The 20093-nt window shown below is 43.7% G+C and overlaps 1 protein-coding gene and 2 non-coding genes across 7 annotated transcripts in view; all 3 read left to right on the top strand.

The window, feature by feature from the left end:
- Positions 1-20093, top strand: part of ATG16L1 (autophagy related 16 like 1) — a 43702-nt gene that overhangs the window by 18985 nt on the left and 4624 nt on the right. For 2 of the 5 annotated variants that reach the window (XM_084846772.1, XM_084846771.1), the window contains 10 exons: positions 7373-7429; positions 8379-8481; positions 10749-10854; positions 11489-11559; positions 12667-12738; positions 14394-14514; positions 16304-16409; positions 17656-17805; positions 18184-18231; positions 19346-19447. In XM_084846772.1, the coding sequence (XP_084702898.1) occupies positions 7373-7429; positions 8379-8481; positions 10749-10854; positions 11489-11559; positions 12667-12738; positions 14394-14514; positions 16304-16409; positions 17656-17805; positions 18184-18231; positions 19346-19447 (936 nt within the window). Of the gene's footprint in view, positions 1-7372; positions 7430-7619; positions 7668-8378; positions 8482-10748; positions 10855-11488; positions 11560-12666; positions 12739-14393; positions 14515-16303; positions 16410-17655; positions 17806-18183; positions 18232-19345; positions 19448-20093 lie in introns of all 5 variants that reach the window. The other 3 variants (XM_084846774.1, XM_084846773.1, XM_084846775.1) reach the window with 2 other exon arrangements.
- LOC146351189 (small Cajal body-specific RNA 6) lies at positions 8915-9190 on the top strand. The gene has a single exon (XR_014789741.1).
- LOC146351188 (small Cajal body-specific RNA 6) lies at positions 11880-12148 on the top strand. The gene has a single exon (XR_014789739.1).

Below are 20093 nucleotides of genomic sequence, written 5' to 3'. Positions count from 1 at the left end.
CTCTCACGGTCCAGGGAGCTCATACCAATGCAGAGAGTGAAGGAAAGGGTTTGATCACTAACTGCAATCTCCGTTCATTCAGAAATGGCTTATTTTGGGTGTCCATGCCTTGCAGGCCAGCTCATACCATGGAAGGCGGGAGGAAAGCCCCCTTACACAAGGTTCCAGTGACTATTCATCCACTGTGCATTCTTGCTTTCAAACCTCACGACAGGCAGAGGCTCGGGGCAGCTGCACACAGTTTCAGAATTTGTCCTGGTCCTTTTTACCTCAATACACACAAGGCAACTCTCATTCAGTCCTTTTCCTCAGTTCACACAAGGCAACTCTCATTCACCTGACGCCATGTCCCACAGACCTCTGTGACCAAAAAACTCCACATAAACTTTTACTAAGTACATAAGGGCACAATCCTATGCCTGTTTAGACAGGAAAAAAGGCCTACATGGCAGGCTGGAGCATGCTGGAAGTTGTAGGCCTTTCTGTATAAACAGGCATAGAATTGTGCCATAAATTACTGACTGTCTCTATAAAGGTGGTATCCCGTCAGCCAAGGCAGAATTGTCCCACGGGCAGCCCCACGCTGAGCCCCAGACTTGGAGATTTCAGAAGGTCTCTTACCTGGCTGCATGCTTCTGGGATGTTCAGTGAGTGGTAGTCCAAATTGGCTCGATTGTCCTCAGCATTTGGGATCTGAGTCACGGCACCAAATTTGTTAAGGAAATATCCAAGGCAGGTTAGTCAGGGCAGGCAGATTGAACAGTCAGGAATTTATTAAAGCACAGAGGCACAGCTGTGGGAAGGTCAGTTGAAATTGAGTCTCCCCAAACACAAAAAACAGCATGCATTTATGCAGACTGTTAGTTGGGGAACAAAGAAAATACAGTACACATGCTTGAGCTAATTTAGCTTAGCAGCATTCTTATCAGCACACCTGCATTCTTTAGGGATGAGCTACTTTGTTACATAGGAATTTCCTGCTTACATTGAGAGATTTACAATTGCCTTTTCATGGTCAGACACATACACATTTTCTCAATCCCATCAGGCACCTTGCTTGAACCAAACTATTTACCAGACCTACAGGCCTACCTTCACACTTCTTATAATCCTAATTGGGCAGGCATGAACCAGCTCATGCAAGTTATTCTTCCCCAAGTAGTGCGCACTAGATTAAAAGAACAAGCAAATTGGCCAAATCAAGAACCAGCTAATCTTAATACTTTAGACCAAGCGCGCATCCGTTGCCTAGGAGCAATCCCTGAAATTTATCTGCAAAAAACTGATTAGGCTAATAACAATTGTAAACAAAACAAAAGTGAGACTCCAGCAGACTATATATATTGTCTGAAAGATATTTTTGAAAAATATTCTGGCATTGCTGCCACTTTTGAGGGGGACAAGTTAGGCATTGGAAAAATAAGTGTCCCTACCAGCCTGGCCAGCCGATGGAAACACTTAACACATCCCAACTGCTTCCTCCTCCCCCTCCTCCTCCTCAGAACTTCTGAGACAGTTGAGAGGTTTGTAACTTCATGAACACCCTATTTATTCCTATTTTCACCAGAGACCGTTGGGGTAAACTTGGCTGCACTATCTTGGTTCCCCAGACAGAGTATATTTAGATATTCCTGAGCCACTTCCCTGGTCTTCCAAAGCTGAATCTGCTTCCACTGCTCCAAAACAAGCACTGTTCTAAAACAAATTGAGTTTCCTGATTATTCCATTCACTCTCTTCTGTTATGAAAGTGAAAGTGTTATGAGGTAAAAGTGTCGCAGTGATTTAGATCAGGCAAGTTGCCTAAACGCAAATGATGTGTTCAGCGTACTCAGTAACTTTGTTTTTGATTTGCTTTAGAGAGAAGTCTTTATATCTGTATTTGTGCCTATGGCTCCTGCCATGTGGGGTGTAAAATTTCTTATTCCACTTAGTCATCAAATGCCAGTCTTTTGGGTCAGCTGGACAGATGGTCTTACATGCCACCTGAAAGCCACAATTGCAGCTACTTCTCCCGTGCAAAGATCAAGATGCACTGTCTGCCAATGTGACTAGCAATGAGAAGTGAGTGTCAGGTAGGGGCGAACTGTATTGTTATGTATTGGCTAATGTGTTTGAACATGTTTTGCAGCTTAGGCCCAACCTTCTGTGTGTACCAGTTAAGTGTTATTTCTCAAAGAAGAAAATGCAAGCTAAACTGAATGTTTGTTGAGGGATGCTGCAAGTGCTGGCATCGTGCTGTCCCTATGAGAATGAGATTTTTAAAGTGATCTAAGAAAGCATGAACCTTTATTGAAAGTCACTGGTAGGATATATTTGTACAGAGGTAACAGTGGATTTGAAATCCTATGTATCATGCTTTATCCCATTGTATTGGTCATGGTTATTTTCTTGCTTTTTCTTTGGCTTTGTATGTAGCCTAGCAAGCTTAAGGATATATGATTTGTTTTAGTTGTTGAATGGACAACTGCATATGGAATCTGTGACAATTCAAGGGGTAGAGTGCTTTGGATTTGGTTTCAGAAGGAAGGGGCCATAGCTCAGTGGGAGGGGACATAGCTAAGTGTGATAGAGCACATGCTTTGCATGCAGAACGTCCCCAGCTTGATCCCCGGTTTCTCCAGATAGGGCAAGGAAAGAATCCTACCTGAAATCCTTGAGAGCTGCTGCCAGTCAGTATCGACAACACTGGGCTAAATGGACCAATGTTCTGACTCAGTAGGAGGCAGCTTCCTATGTTCCTAATGGCGGGCAGTCAGTTGTGAATTTGCCCAGAATCATATGCAGTATTTAATGCAGTGTTTGATAGCACAAGTACATTGATTTGCTAGAAAGTCGGCAATTTTAATGATTTTAGAGTTTGCTCTTATAGTTGAGCAAAGGCCATGCTTTTTCCTGCGAACAGAAGCTAAAGCAGTGCACAGTAGTCGCTCCTTACACTGTGTACCTTGTAACTGATAAGGGATGCTTCTTTCCGTACTCTGAGAAACGTATTTTGCTGCCAAAAGAGAAAGCCCTTGGTAAAGCAGAGCGAGCAGCATGTGCAATTTCTGACAGTTTTCTAACTTAATCACATTTGCTCTACAAAATCCTGAACAAATTAGCATGTTACCGGTTCTCGTCTGAGAGGGGAAAGGTGCACCACCTGCTCAGATAACCAGACAGGAAGGACCTTGCCCCGTCACTCCCCTGGGAACCAGAGTGACAGACCTAAGAGTTAAGGGACATGTAAGCTTTCTTTTACTTTCTCTGCATCCATTTTCCATCAATAAATCGTTCTTTCACACAAAAGAGCGATACAATTCAGAAAGACTGGTTTGCTCCAAATTTTTGTATAGTAGTCCAGCATTACTGCCATGCCCGCCCTGGTTGTCTGGCTCACAAAGTGGGTAAATCTATAAAGACTAAGAGAGCAACACACACACACACACACACACACACACACACCCCTACCCCTACCTTGAAGCCCATTTGTGAACATACAAATAGATTTCCTTGAGATGTAGAAATGTGGTTCTTTTAAATATGTATCAGTAGCTGTGCATGCAAAGCCCTGCAGATTCAACAACATGTACAGACGCTTGCCCACACCATCCCCAATCTGCAGGAGCAGTACAAAGAAAGAATGGAAAGCTCAAGAATAAAATAGCTAAAATCTGTATGGAAACAGGCTTAAGTGGCCAGATGGTCTACCGTTGGACCCAATGAGCATACATGCCACTTTGTACCAACAGACTGGACTTAGTCCCCATGAGATTCTTATGGGAAGACTCACGAGACTCCCATCTTCAGCACCTGCTAAAGCACGTCTTACTAACTTGCATTTAAGTGATGAGACTGTGTTGAACTATTGCCAGGCATTAATGAAGTGTGTGAAGGGTTTCCATCCACAGGTTTAAAAAGCGCTTCCAGACATTCCTACGACGCAGTGTCACAACCTGCAGTCTGGAAATTGGGTCACATCAAAGTCCACCAGAAGAAGTCTTCCCTTGAGCCTCACTAGAAAGGACCCCATCAGGCGCTGTTGACCACCCACATCGCCATGAAGCTGCAAGGAATGCCTGCCTGGATCCCCGCATCCTACTGCAAGGTGTTGCCCCCTGGAGATGACATGCCCCAGAACCAGACAATGCTAGATGTGCCCTACCATGGAGTTCATCAGCCCTCTGGGTCATTTTGGACCCGAAAGAGAAGAACATCTCTTGTTGCCATCAAGGTGCTGGCCTGTTGCCCTTTTCTTGCTACTGTGCGTGATTTTCTTAGGCCTTCGGCACTTCGGCCTCCTCTGAGTGACAGAATAGCCACCTCTGAGGGACTGGTAGTGAGCCAAGCGCCTGCTGGCAAGGTGAGCATAAGCCTGGCAGTGAGCCTAGTTCCTGTTAGTGAAGAGTTGTCTCAGCTTTTACCAAAGATACTTTCTCACAGTGTGGCCCACCTGCATCCTGCTGCTGCTTGGCATCTTCAGCTGCCTGAAAGTAGAGAACCAGATTCAAGTGGACTTCAGTGTATCCAACTGCTGGATCTGCAGCCATGTGCCGGTCCATGCCCACAGAGGCATACCAATGATCCAAATCCCGCTAAATGAGACTAGAATGATTAAACCCTATTACCTAGATCTACCAGAAACAGCCACCTAGCAAGATGTGCAATGTAATAGGCATAATTGTTGTTTGTATTGTTTCGTTTCAGGTAATGTTACTTTGATTAAATGTTGCATTAAATCTACTACTACATCTATACATAAAGCTAAATTGCACCAAATGGTCAGTAGAATGCATAGAGAGATGTGGAAAGAAGAGAAAGAGAGAGATAAAGAGATTGAGCAACGGGTAACAATGCAAGCATAGATGGTGAGCCTGATAGGCTCAAATGGGGGATTGTGAAGGTAGGGCGGACTAGGCCTGGTAAATAGCTTGGTTCGGGCACAGTGCCTGATGGGATGTCTATGGGTCTGACCATGTGAAGGTAATTGTCAATTTCTCATTATAAGCAGGAAATTCCTATCTAACAAAGTAGCTCATCCTTAAAGGTAAGAGTGCAGGTGCACCGATAAGACATTTGGGGAGCTAAATTAGCTCTTGAGCATGCGTAGTGTATTTTCTTTGTTCTGCAACTAGCAGTCTGTGTAAATGCATCCTGTTTTTTGTATTCGGGGAGACTCAGTTTTGACTGACTCTGCCACAGCTGTGTCTGTGCTTTAATAAATTCCTGACTGTTCAACCTAACTTAACTTGGATATTTCCTTAACACAAGTGATCACTGTTTGCAGTTCTTCTCTAAATTTCTGGCTCTCTTCTCCAATGTTTCAAAATTTGATCAGGTCATTCAGTTTTTAGGAGTCCTTAAGGCTCTGCTGCCTGGGACTTAGGTGACCTCTTTGACGTCCCAGCATACCAATAAAAGAATGCATTCCCATTGACCCTGTGCTACCTTGAGGCCCCCGAGATTCCAAGGCTCCCCTTAAAGGCACAATGCTGTCCAAAGGTCCCAACCCAGGGAAATTATTTGGATGGGTCAAATTCCAGTTGTCTTAGGTTTGTGATTCCTGTACATGTACATTGTGGGGGGCTGCGGGATTTCTTTGGAAGAGTCCGACCCCATCCTCAATTTACACGAGGGCACATAGGAAAACGATCAGGGGGTCTCCACAGGTTGCAGTAAAAGAAAGGCACTGCCGAATTCTGAGGTACAGTCAGAGACCAACTCTCACTGAACTGGAGGCACAATCAGTCACTCACGGTCCAGGGAGCTCATACCATGGCAGAGAGTGAAGGAAAGGGTTTGATCACTCACTGCAATCTCTGTTCATTCAGAAATGGCTTATTTTGGGTGTCCGTGCCTTGCAGGCCAGCATATACCATGGAATGAGGGTCGAAAGCTCACTCACACAAGATTCCAGCGACTATTCTTCCCCGGTGCACTCTTGCTTTCGAACCTCACAACAGGCAGAGTCTTGGGGCGGCTGCACACAGTTTCAGAATTTGTCCTGGTCCTTTTTACCTCAATTCACACAAGGCAACTCTCATTCAGTCCTTTTCCTCAGTTCACACAAGGCAACTCTCATTCGCCATAATCACAGACCTCCTTGACTAAAAAAAACCCTTTACCAAGTACTTAATTTACTGTCTCTTTAAAGGCGGTATCCTGTCAGCCAAGGAGCCCCACACTGAGTCCCAGACTTAGAGATTTCAAAAGGTCTCTTACCTGGGTGCACGGTTCTGGGATGTTCAGTGAGTGGGGGCCCAAATTGGTTCGATTCTCCTCAGTGTTTGGGATCCGAGTCACAGCACCAAATTTGTTAAGGCAATATCCAAGGCAGGTTAGGTTGAACAGTCAGGAATTTATTAAAGCACAGGGCACAGCTGTGGGAGAGTCAGCTTAAACTGAGTCTCCCCAAATACAGAAAACAGGATGCATTTACACAGGCTGTCATTGGAGAACAAATGCCTGCTCAAGAGCTAATTTAGCTCAACAGCCTTATCAGCACAGCTGCATTCTTATCTTTAGGGATGAGCTACTTTGTTAGATAGGAAGTTCCTGCTTATAATGAGCAAGTTACTACTACCTTCTCATGGTCAGACACACACTCTCAGTCCCATCAGGCACCTTGTCTGAACCAAAGTACTTACCAGGATTAGTCAGGCCTATTGGGCTTGCATGAACCAATTTGTGAGTTATTTTACGCCAAGAAGTATGCCCTAGATTAAAAGAACAAGTAAATCGGCCAAATCATGAACCAGTAGACCAAGCACACACCTAGTAGCAATCCGTGAAATTTGTCTGCAAAAAAATGATTAGGCTAAAATCAACAATTGTAAACAAGAGAAAAGTGAGATTCCAGCAGGCTATATAGATCATCTAATAATGCAAAATATGCTCTACCACTAGGTTATGGCTCCTCCACTTTAAATTGTTGTCAAAGAAAATGTTCTGCTTTCCTTGATAAAAGTTCTTATGAAACTGCTCTTTTTCACGTTCGTGTTGGGCTATGGGGACACTTGAGTACAAGCACCACTATATGCCTAGCCTTGTTGTGGGGTAATCACCTGAGCACTTTGGGTAAATCTAATACCTGGCCTTATCCTCTGTTGTATTCTCAAGGTTCAAGTGACTTATATCTGTTAAGAAGCCTCTTTCTTCCTGTTCCTAGGCCAACATGAATTGTGCTCAATTCATACTAGGCTATGTGACTATTTTTATTGATTCAGTTCCAAGATGGTGGCTTTTTTGACTCTCCTGTTGTGGTTGACTATCCTTAGTGAATGTGGTTCCTGAGGTTGAGAAGTCCTCTCCTTGTTGCATGCTGTGGGCTATGTGTGTTTTTGAACTCTTCTTGAACAATAAGGTTTAAATCTGTCCTCCCCTCCTCTTTAGTAAGCGACACTCCCAGCCAGCTGGAGGCCTTCTGGACTCTATCACTAATATCTTTGGGTAGGTTAGAAGACATTCGCCTCTTTTGTTACCTATCGGTTCAATATATGCCAACATTTCAGTGATGCAAGGAATGCAAACAGTTTTCCTTATGTCAGCCTTTTTTCTAGCTTCTGCCTCTCCTTTTTTTTTTTTTCAACTTCCTGTTCCTTACATCTGCTGTGTGCTGACCTCTGATCTTTCCCTCCAGTCTGTCTGAGTCTCCCCTTTTGGGACATCACTCTTCTGATACTGCCAGGTGAAAATGCGCTTGAAATTATTCACATTTAATCCAGCATGTGAGTGAGGGATGTTGAAGTAACTGCCTTGTTTGATGTTGTATCTGTAGCAGTGAAAAAACTTCCCTGTTAAATGATGCCCTTGACTGCTTAGAAGAGGGCTAGGTTATAACAGGTCAGAGAGCAGAATTGCTGAGTCCAGCGTCATCTTGATGACTGTGCTGTGGCCAGTCATTGTCGTTTCTTCCTGCGTTAAGCAGAAGATCCATGACTAGTAGCAGTAATACCATGTGAGGTTTTGACGAGGCACTACTCATAGTATGTCCCGTTGCAACTCAGTGGCATTTACTTTCTATGGGAGAAAAATAAGCACTGTTAAAAGACTTCATTTTAATTCAGGACTACACACAGCTGCTCTCATGTTGGTAAGTCCCGCCCCCCTCCCTCCACCCATGCCAGCACAGGCATGGGGAGTTGCTGTGCAATCCATCAGGTCCATGTGAGAAGCCAACTGCAGATACTATAGCAGCCAGTGGAGTCCCAGCCATGCAGAGTCATCTCTTTGGGTGTAGCCACCCTGCTGCTGTAATACTGAATTGGGCCTAAGTCTCTTTGCCCCCCCCCCCCTTCTTACCCTATTGTGTAGTTGGGATCATTTCCCTGCCGATAATTTGGGGACGCACCCAGTTCCCGCTTGTGCCTAACTATGTATTGGGTGTGCCCTTTCTCAGGAGGCGCTCTTTGTCCTCGTATCCTGCTCCTCAAGATAATGTAGATGTACATCCAGGTGCAAGCAAAGAGGTGCGAGTCCCTACCACTGCAGCATGTGTCTTTGTAAGTATATCTAGGAAATATTATCTTTAAAAGTAAAACTGATTGCTGAGTAGTGTAATATTAATATTCTAGGCAGATCTGTTCCTGCTTACTGAATGTTTGTATGTGTGCTTGTACAATTCTGTAACCATCTGAGTTCATGCAGTTTTTTCTTCACATTTGGGCGCCCACACATTTGCTCGCGGTGGTGTGTGTGCCACTACCCCCTGGTAAGCATGGATAGCCCCAGCCTTCCTCCCGACCTTGGAGCTGGAGCAGGGGGAGCAGGGGTTGTCCCTGATCTTGCACAGAGGCACAGTGTGAGCCCCATGGTAAGGGGAGGGGTAGGGTCCTGCTGGCTACCATTTTTCACTTGGCTAACAAGGCCAGTCCAGCTTTGACGGCTCCTGCTGACACAACCGCGGTACCTCAACAGTTAAGAGATGTTTCCTGAGGTCAGTGATGACAAGAGAAAAGTCTGATTGCACTAGTGAATTGCACACTCGTTACTTTCACAGCTCCCAGCAGTTTTCTTTTCTCCCTCCCATCCATGCCCCAGTAATGCTGTGAGGTGTTGTGAGGCTGCTGACATCATGCGGGTAAAGTCGGTGCAAGTTCCCTGTAGTGCAAGGGGCTTGGCACTGACTGTCATCCAACAATGCCAGTCAAGGAGCTGTCAGTTCTGGGATGTGTCATAATGTGCATGATCTTTAGTTTTCAAGCTGAGACCTCTTAAAAAATTATTTATTGTGAAAGATGAGGGAGTTCATTTGCTTTCAAGATCAATTTTTGACATTAATTGCTTTTTGATTATGATTACAATGACTTGTGCACTTTAAAAGCACCTAATTTTTTTAAGCATTTTACAGATATTGAAAGATAAGTCAGTCCCTGCCTGCAGGCATACAGTCTAGTGGTCACAATATAAAAGGAGAAAGGGAAGGGAAGGGAAGAGGAAAACAAGCACTGGAGAAGCAGCTCCTTCTCTGGCCAGCGGATGGGGCCAGATTGGTCTCAGTTCTAATAGCTGTTCTATCTGACAGGGAGGAGCAAAGCAAGCTCCTTTCTGCTGTTCCTTCTCTGACAAGGTTGGGTCACCCCCTTGCCATCATGTTCTTGCTGGGAGAATGGGGTGTAGTGGCCTTGGTCCCATGGCTGAGGCCAGAGTATGCTGCCCATCAGCTCCACAGGGGAACAAAAGTCACTACAATAATTTGACTGAACATCTGGAACTAATCAAGATGAGGGCAAAGAAAATACAATGCATATAAAGAGGATTCTGCAGCTTGGGTATTTACCCCAGCATTGTTGAATATCTTCATTCTCAACAGAACTATTGTAGAATAGTATTAAGTAAATATAGTTCAGGGATTTAAAAATAAATGACTCTGCCTTTAAATCTGTTTGATGTGACTTGTTGTAGTGGATAAGCAGACTGTTCTGTGCTAAAAAGTTTGTATGCTTTCACTGTGGTGTACATCAAAGGTGGGCAGGCTTCAGGCTTACAGGATCTACTTTGTTTTTTGCTACAACCCTAAGATCTACCAACCAGGTCCAAGTGAAAAATCCTGGCTTAGGACCCAGACAGAATTAAGGAACAGGGTACCTCTGAGCATACGCTCAGCCCAGGCATTTTTTTCAGTACCTGAAGTCCTCTCTCTTTCTCCCTCTCTCCCCCTCTCCCCCCTCATTTTCTCCCAAACTTCATTTCAGAGTTGTCCCATATTTTCCTTGACCACTTTTCAAAATGTAGACCTTTACCATTCCTCCAGTATTTTACAGTGAATGCTTAGGCAGCATTAATTAAATCTAGCATATCATCTTCACTTACCGGTTTAAACAGATAAGGGTAGATTTGGGTGTCATATCTCAACATTTTACTTTGGTAAACTTATCATAGAATCATAGAATAGTAGGGTTGGAAGGGGCCTACAAGGCCATCGACTACAAGGCCACTTATGCTAAAGTGTTTTGAAACCCCATTACATAAACTGATTTCCTCTGCCTTCTGCATCCCTTCCAATTATATCTAATGTCGAAGTTGCAGACAGTTTTCAGAATTATCAGTTTGTCCTACCTACTCAGAGAGAACTGTTTGGAAAAGCCTTTGTTCTGTTGATTTTTTAAAATATATTTTTATCTCAGATGTTTGGTTGTTACATGTGTTTGGTTTCTTGTACTTGGTATCAAACGAGAATAGAATAATTGAAAGCTCAAGGTTGAGAAATGACCTGCGCAAGTGTTACTGTAACTGTTGTGCATGTATTGTTTCTTTTCCATCCCCCTAGGATGCTCATGATGGGGAAGTGAATGCAGTGCAGTTCAGCCCTGGCTCTCGCTTACTGGCAACAGGAGGCTTGGACCGGAGAGTCAAACTCTGGGAAGTCTTGGGAGGTAAGCTCCTTACAGGTATACAGTGAGAGGAAGCAAAGACATGCCATGTTTTTAATACCTAGCAGGCAAAATGAGGTTCCTCCTAAAGTTGACTGTATAGTTGACATCTTCAAACTGATTATATAGTTCTGCAGCTACAGTGTAGAACTGAGAAGATTTGAAGAGCAATGTGATGCAGTGGCTAGGGTGTTGGGTTTGGATGTAGGAAACCCAAATTCAACTCCTCCCTCTACTGTGATGATAAAATGTCTGCTGTAGAACTGTTCACTACTCAAGAAGGGAGGACTCCAGCTGTGGTGGTGCAGCACATTGCATGACTCAGTCCCCAGCACTTCTAGTTAAAAAGATCTTGGGTAACAGGCCTGGGAAAGGCCTCTCTCTGCCCAAGACTCTGGAGAGTGCCATTGCCAGTCAGAGTAGACAGTGCTGGGCCAGATGAATCAGTGGTCTGTCTTGGCTATAAGTCAGCTTCATGTAGTCAAGCAATTGGTAGTGACTTAGTATTGTATGTTAGTAATCATGGGAGATCAGTTCTGTGTTTTATATTGCTGCGATGTTAGTCTTGGCTGAATGAAATGGACATGGGTTCAAGCTTTTTCCTGCCTCCCAACTCTTGTTTCTTTTTGCACTGCAGACAGGTGTGAACTTAAAGGCTCCCTATCCGGCAGTAATGCAGGGATAACGAGCATAGAGTTCGATAGTGCTGTGAGTATGTGTATTTTTTGCAACTGTTTTTCACCTCACTTCCCCAACCTCATCACTGAAAGAAGCACAAAATAATTCTGGGAAAATGAGGTAACTGTCCAGAAATACAGTAGGTGCAAAAGTATGCGCCCTTACGGTAAAGCAGTGCTTTATAGCTAACTTTTCAGAAGCTCTCTGATCCGGTTAGACGTTATATCTGTACCATAGTGATGCACATTACGTTTTAGCAAGGACATGAATTGTCACTTTTTATTTACTTTGAGGCACTTTGCATAAGCCTCTGCTGCTTTTGCAGTCTAGAGCTAACAATGTTTTGCTGAGGTCAGTGATGAACAGTAAAAGGTCTGATTTGCCCAGTGGCTTTGCCTCCTTTACCTTTGCAATTCCCAGCAGTTTCTCTTCCATCATACTCTAGAAATGCTATGATTGGGAGAGCACTTGCTGATAAGTAGTGATGTATGCAGCTTGTGTTACTCTACAGTGCTGGGTAGACTCAGCTGAAATTGCTATCCAACATAAACAGATAAAGGAGTTTGAGGTATTGGAGCCACGTCTCTGGGTGTATGATCTCAAATGTTTAGCTGAGACCTCTTTTAAGAGCAAAGCATCTCTCTCTGCCCGTGAGTCCTGTGAAATTGGTGGTGGTGGCAGGAAGAAACTGTGAAGGCAGGAACTGGAGAAGGAATAGATGTAATGAGACTAGAAGAACAAGAAAGGGAAACAGGTGAGATGAGAAAAGACAGAACTAGGGTGGAGAGAGTTACATCTGGGGAGCAGAAGCTTCACATTTCATGCAGAAAGTAACATAGAACCAGTACAGACGCTTAATGATAAAGGTACCCACTCTCTTGGCATCAAAAAAAGAAGACTAGAAGAGAAGATCAGGGCAAAGGCAGAGACTTGGAATTAGATATTGAATAGAGACCAAGGAGAAGTTGTAAGATCTGGAACTGACCTGAAGTGGAATGATAACAGGGGAAAAGATAATGGAAAGCAATATTTCTTAGGTGTAGTAAGTAGCCCATGCAGATGGTGTCAGTTCTAGAAAGCATATAGGTAGAAGAAGAAATCCTCTTTTCAAGAAGGTTTAAAATTTTGTTTCTACAGGGTTCTTATTTATTAGCAGCTTCCAATGATTTTGCCAGTAGGATCTGGACTGTAGATGATCATCGGTTACGGGTGAGTATCTTTTTCTCAGAGGCATGGCATATGTGCCTATTTCTCACTAGTTTTAGAAATATCAATAGATGTTAGAAACTTGCATGGATGTGTTAACAGGATTTTAACCACAACTTGTAAAATTGAGTTTCTAATTAGTCTTTCTCCCCCACTTTATTTGCAAAGCGCTCTTAAAATAAACCTGACAGACAAAGCTTGCTTGACACATCTGATGTAGGCTGATTGAACATACTGTTTGGAAACTGAGATGTTCGTTAAAACTAGCGAACTGGAATAGATTCTGGAGAGTCTTCCTGAAAAATTATATACTCAGGGAACTTTGTTTAAATACCTTTCAATATTAAAACACTTCTGAAAAAGGATACTGATTTTGAAGAAAACAGGCTAATTACTTTGTGTTTTGATGCTGGTCTTGGTAAGCATGAAAACATATTTCATATTTATCTATTTTATTCTCTAATCTGCTGTCTTTCTGTCCTTGATCAGTGGTTTTCTGTCCTTGATCAGTGATCACATGCCAACGGTCCCAGGTTCAGTCCCTGGCAACTTTAGTTTAAAAGCTTCTAGGATAGGAGGGCTGCTCTGTCTGAGACCACGGATAATTGCTGCTAGATGGATCTGGCAACAGGCTAAATCAGGGTTCCGTAATGTGGCGCCCACAGGGACCCCCAGTGGTGCCTATAAATCTCTCCACTCCCTCCCCTCTTCAAAAAAAAACCTTGGGAAATGTTAGGGCAGCCTTCTTGTGCTATCTTTCTGCCCTCTAGCCTTGCTCTACCCCTTTGCCTTGCTATTCCCTCTCCATCCCAGCCTCTAGCCTTGCTATTTCTGTCCTCCCCACCTCTTTGACTCACTGTTTCTCCCACTCCGAGTCTCTAGCCTTGCTCTTTCTTGACCCCTTTACCTTGCTGTTTCCCCCTCCATCCCAGACACTAGCCTCACTATTTCTCCCCACCACCACCACCTCTTTAGCTCACCTTTGACTAGCCAGCCGTCCATGGCAGCTGTTATGTGATAGCCGCATCCTCCGTGGAAGCTATTTTGTGGTGGTGCCCACAGGAGTTTCTCAAATTCCCAAGTGTGCCCATCAGTCCAAAAAGGTTGGGGACCCCTGGAATAGATGGTCTGGTCTGGCTCCGTATAAGGAGCTTCATATAATTGTCCACACTAAGCTGTATGAACTTGGAAAGGACTCTTAAGACTTGGTGGATTGGACCAAGGTCCAAGCAGCCAGTCTCCAAAGATGGTTAGTCAGAAGCTCACAAGCAGAACATAGTGGTGAGAGCCATCCCCTTTGGTATATCCCCAGGATCAGGTAATCAGAGGTATATTGCCACTGGATACTGAGATTCCATTTGGCTGTGATGGCTGATAGGCCTATCTTCCATGATTATCTACACATCCAACTAAGAGACGCAGAGGTAGCCTTCCACAGAGGTGCTTGTACCTGCAGCATTTTTTGCACTCTCTTTCAAGGGCTACCAAAGCTAGTGCTCAAACTGACCTTTTGTACATAACTAGGATTTTTTTAGACCTCAGGACTGAAGGCTGAGTATCACTTTCAGAGTTCTGTTCCTGCTAAACTGTTGAATGGCATAGCTAGAGAGAGCAGCAGTTGCAAAGCTTGTTCACTTACATTGTCCATCTCTTTCTAGCACACACTCACGGGGCATAGTGGAAAAGTCTTGTCAGCCAAATTCCTATTGGACAATGCACGCATTGTGTCTGGGAGTCATGACAGAACCCTCAAGCTGTGGGACCTGCGCAGCAAAGTTTGTAAGGAAGCCGTTCCACACACATTCACTGTTCCCTTTCTTTGTGTCTCCTGTGTGTATTGAAGTGACAAGAACAGAACTACTATTGACTGAATACATCTCAGTGCATTCAGAATCGGTATTCATACCCTTCTATTAAGATTCTGATAGCCTACCTCAGCCTTTCCCAACATAGTGTCCTCCAGATATCTTGAACTACAACTTTCCGCATCCCCCAACCACCATAGCTGCCTGGGGGATGCTGGCAGTTGTAGTCTGGCACATCTGAAGGGCACCAGGTTGGGGAAGGCTGGTCTACGTGGAACCAAAGCTGTTTTGTTCCTTGGGTTTTTCAAGTATAATTGCTAATGGGTATGACTCCTAAGAATGAGTAACTCTGCTAATACAATACCCCACTGATCAATAGAACAGGAAATTTTGCTGATGTCCGAAGTCTCCTCTTTGATCATGCTTGGCTTCTAAGTTTATTTACTCTTATTTTGCCGTCTGTTCAGTGCAGTGTACTCTAATGCCAATGTATATCTAAGCCAGTCCCTTCTACGAACCGTGCATGATCTGGCCATTGCAGGAATCTGCAGTGCCTCTGCTTAGCCAGTAGTTATATCTCCTGTTACTGTGTAGAGGCAGGAAGCAGAAGCTTCTAGCTACCCTAGCATAGTTAATCATCAGTGTACAGCTGATGTAATGAAACGTGGTATATATTACACTACAGCCAATGCTTCCTCGACCCACAGATTGACATGTTTGCAGACAGCTTTAATTGGCTATGGTTTTAGCAACCTCAGCAGCATGTGAGCTCAGGAAGGATTCAGAAGTCTGGTACTGAGTGGGTATTGGCTTCTGTCTTCTAAAGTAGTCCACCTAGGGAGGTGGTGGGCTCTCCCACACTGGAGGCGTTCAAGACGAGGCTGGACAGCCATCTGTCAGGGATGCTCTGACTTGGATTCCTGCATTGAGCAGGGGGTTGGACTCGATGGCCTTGTAGGCCCCTTCCAACCCTACTATTATATGATTCTATGATTCTAATCCTCCTGCTTATCATATAGCTTTGAAGGATTCCAGCAGCACAGAAGGCTCTTCACTTCTGTAACACACTGCAAGGGTCTTACAACAGCTATTGGTTGTGTTCAGATGATCAGCAGGGGAAACAATGCCCTATGGGTTGTTTCCCCTGCGCTTGGCATTTCCCTAATTACCTGCATCATGTTGTCCGGATGTAGCATGGCAGAGGTGACTTCTCACCCACCCACAACCCCTATTGCAAGCCATGGGTTGTAGGGTGGGTAAGATGCCACCCCTGCTGTGCCACGCACCAGGTTTGGATGATGTGGCAACCTGTGGCGCGGGTAATTAGGGAAATGCTAGTTGCACGTTGTTTCCCTCACTGATCCTCCAAAGCTAGCCACTGAATCGTGAAGCCGTTGAGCAAGAGAGTTCTCCAATTTGTGTTTTACAAACCTTGCAAAATTGTATTTTCCACAGCATTTCTGTTGTTCAGTGTCTTGGTATTCTTGTAATGCGCAGCACGAGGCAAGCCAATCTGCTTGAAATTCTTGTGACAGGACAAGATTGCTCACCGCCTCTGTGGAATTAATTTGCATGGAATTGAATGCATCACATATGTGAGCTGGTGTTCTTACTAGTCAATCATAGCCCTAGTGAAACAGATGTGATATAAAGCTACAGGGTTCCAGTGATGGTGTTTGGTGCATGAGTGGTAGTGTTTAACTGTGATTTTTATTGAGAGAAGAATGTAGATCCGATGTGTTTATAATTTCATTTTGTTAAAGGTATAAAGACAGTGTTTGCAGGCTCTAGCTGCAATGATTTAGTCTGCACAGAACAATGTGTAATGAGTGGACACTTTGACAAGAAAATCCGCTTTTGGGATATTAGGTAAGCTATTTTTTTTTAAGCTATTCTCTGGAAATTAGTGAAGAGCACCAGAAGGAATCTATGCCTTATTTATCAACGCCTTATGTGTAGATGCCTCCTTGAGGCACTATGTTAAGTATATTACCTGTTGGGAGGTTGAGTTCTGTAGAAATGGATGTTGTGATGCTCATGAACGGAACCTGCTCTAAGTCTTAAGTTGTGAACTGTTATCTGTGGATCTTTATTGGGGCTGCAAAGGCATAAACCCATTTACTGGAATTTCAGCAGTAAAAGGTTTTACTGTGAATTAGGCCTGGTCTCTGGGAAGTCAGGTTACTGAAGTCTCCAAGTTACTGTGGGTGGGGGTGGGGCTAGGAAGAGGGTGTACATATGAGGGCATGCTGTCTAAGCTTTGGCTCATTTGGGTCAGGAAATATGGTCAGACAAGCTCCCTTGCTTCTAAGGCTCGCGGGGTTCCCTGAGCTGTGACGTACCTATGCAAATACCTCTGGGACTGCACAGTTTCCTGAAACCTTAAAACCTGGCCTTTGAAGGAAATGTTTATGGTCAGTTGAAAACATCATGGGAGAGAACTCCTGGGGCAATATCCAGTGGGGCCACTCTGCCTCCACTGGTCCTGTTGCTCTTACGGGACCCACCACTTGTGCAATGGGGCTTTGGCACTTCTAAATATAACCCCGGAAACAAGCAGAAATGCTTGTTTCTGGATTGTGACAGGTCAGCAGAGCTCCATTCTGCGACCTCCACTGCCTTGCTTTGTTCTAGAAACTAACATTTCAGCTTGTTTCAGTTTGTTTTTAAAAGTGCCAAAGCCCCGTTGAGCAAGCGGTGCGTCTCACAAGCGCATGGGCACAATAGGATACTACTCTCTGAAAACAAAAGAGCTTTTTCTGAGAATTCTCCAACAAAGTTCATAAGTCCTGACCTGATTGCAGATCAAGCTGAGTTGACTTTACCTATCACTATTTAAAAGATTTCTTTACAAATGTTAATATTAGAAAAATGTTTTAAAATGCTAGCTAAAATGCTCAGAAAAACAAATTCTGTTCCAGATTGTAAGTGATACAGCACAGAATTCAACCAGTCCTGAGTATATTATGTGAACCGTGATACTCATTCCAGCCCTTATTTGTGATCATAATGCTTCAGCATGTTGCTAGTGAGGCTGTAGCATTCTCATATGCCAGAGAACACTGCACTAGGTACTTCTGTGTAAATGCTAATTCGTGTCACCTTCTGTTTTTAGAACGGAGTGTGTAGTACGGGAAATGGAATTGCTTGGTAGAATTACAGCTCTAGATCTCAACCCAGAGAGAACAGAGCTCCTCACCTGTTCTCGAGATGATCTATTGAAGATTATTGATCTAAGAATCAATGCTGTCAAGCAGACTTTCAGGTGAGTATGGTTCTACAAGTGGATTGTAGAGTAATATGTTTGCTGTGTTTGTAACTACCCTATGTGTCAAATACAAGGCCTGCATGGTTTGCCTTGTTAGCATCTGGCAAAGGTAATAGGCTAGTCTGGTTCTGGAAAACCTCTACTTAGTCCGTATCATCCTAATAGAGATGCTTGGTCTTAGTCTAAAGTCCAGGAGAGGTCCAGGTTCGTGTACTTAAGATGAAAGGAGGTGCTGTGAAGAGGCTTCTGGTCTTTGGATTATTCACCTTCAAATAAGTGGGGAGAAAATGTCCACTGTTTTGTAGTCACCCTGGAATTAATATTTGAAAGATATTTTATTAAACTGATTTTGTTTTTGTGTGTTTTTTCCTCCAGTGCCCAAGGGTTTAAGTGTGGGTCTGATTGGACCAGAGTTGTATTCAGGTAAGAAGCTCTGCAGATTGAGCTACAGGGGATGCATTACTTTCCATGTTTGTGCACTTGCAAGGGTCATGAGCAATCCTCATTCATTCCCAGTTTGGTTTGCAGAGGTATCAAACAATGGGTTAAGTTTCCCTACTGCCCAGGAAAGGCAGGGATCACTTGACAAATCTTTGTGTTCATGCTGTGAACTCATTTTTTAGCGCAGGATGCCTAGAGAGGTCTAGCTGGCAGGGTCCATCAGTGAAAGACCTGATCAGTTGGTACATGTTAACGAAAGTGGAAAGGTTGGCTTTGTACCCTCCTGTTCAGGTAGATAAAGGGGTTCTGTACTCATATGAAATTCCAGATACAACAAGTTTCTCTTCTCACTGATCACCATGAATTGATTTCAGGTGGAGTACCCCATTAACATCTCATTAGGGGTTCCTTTACATTTTCTTGGAAAAAATGTGATCCGCAGAGCCCCTAGCTAATTTGCAGTGTTGGGAGGTGTTTACCTTACCTGGAGCACACTTTTTATAGTGCTCCAGACAAGAGAGAAAGTAATTTGACACCTTCTCTGCTCTGCATGTTTGCTGAATATGCTCTTCCCAGCTGGTGAGCCCCCACCATAAGAATCCATCTTCTTATGAGACTTAGTCCTCTGGTCAGACAAGTTGCTCTTCTTCCATTCTCATGTTGCAGAATGGAATTTTGGAAACACCATGAATCTTGTTGTCAAATACATTTGTAACATAGTTGCCTTGCTGTTCAATGCCTAGTCTAGAAAATACTGATCTTTGCACCACTGGCAGTTTTTTTCCCCTGCAGCTTGTTTTAAAATTGTTGTTGTTCTTTTCTCGATTTGGATCTGATTCTCTCCTGAGCGTGTCTGAAAAGGGCATTTATTTCACTGAGGTAAAGTTCATGACTTGAAGCTGGAAAAACCCAGTTCTAAATCCTGTATCTTCTCTGCACTTTCTGAGAGGCTTTGGGTGGGCTTATTTAGTGATTTTACTTTATGAGCAGCAGTATAAATGAGTGGTGGAACTTGGTATGCTGATAAAGGTAATAAACCTCAAAGTAAAATGCATTTTTCCTGCTCTTTCCCTACATCAAATTTGTGATTTTTCAGCCCTGATGGAAATTATGTAGTGGCTGGTTCAGCAGATGGGTCACTCTATATTTGGAATGTGCTCACTGGAAAAGTGGAAAGAGTGCTCTCCAAGCATCACAGGTGAGGCAAGGTGATACCATGAAAATGCTAGCAATCTTGTGTGGTGAGGGGAAGTAGCCTGTAGGGTGACATTACAGACACCCCCAGAGACACCTTACTCAGTACATTGCTACTGTACTTTGGGAAGTTAATGAAATATGTAATCCTTGAGCAAACTTGTGTGCCTCATGTAAATAACAACACAGGCTTAAAAATTATCTCAGTTGAGACTGCATAGGCAGGGTGGATTGGTTTAAATCATGGCTATTTAAACTGATCTAAGTTAGCAGGAAGTAAGATCAATTTTAAATCAAGTTTCGCATTGAATTATTTTCATATATTTTTTGAACAATGGTGCAGATCTGACCACTAAACCATATTAGTTAACAAGGAAGCTTTGCATCTCTTTGTCTCATCATATATATTTTGCACACTTTCTTTTTTACCTATAGAGGCAAATGTCTTTACAGTACTTATGAACATTTTCAGCTTAACAGTACAACCCTATACATGTTTACTCAGAAATAAATTTCATTGACCTGGTTCACATGACACACTGGGCTCCCCAAGGGTTATTTAACCCACAGTAAACATGGGGTTGCAGACTGTCCAAACTTGGCCATCGGGGCTTATGCTGTATGCCACTGGGGGTTATACTTCGCTTTGT

This window comes from Heloderma suspectum, chromosome 3 (genome assembly GCF_057233095.1).
Source record: "Heloderma suspectum isolate Gila_16-S chromosome 3, 16-S_ref, whole genome shotgun sequence".
Taxonomy (NCBI): Eukaryota; Metazoa; Chordata; class Lepidosauria; order Squamata; family Helodermatidae; genus Heloderma; species Heloderma suspectum.
This window is presented reverse-complemented; position numbering and strand designations above follow the sequence as displayed.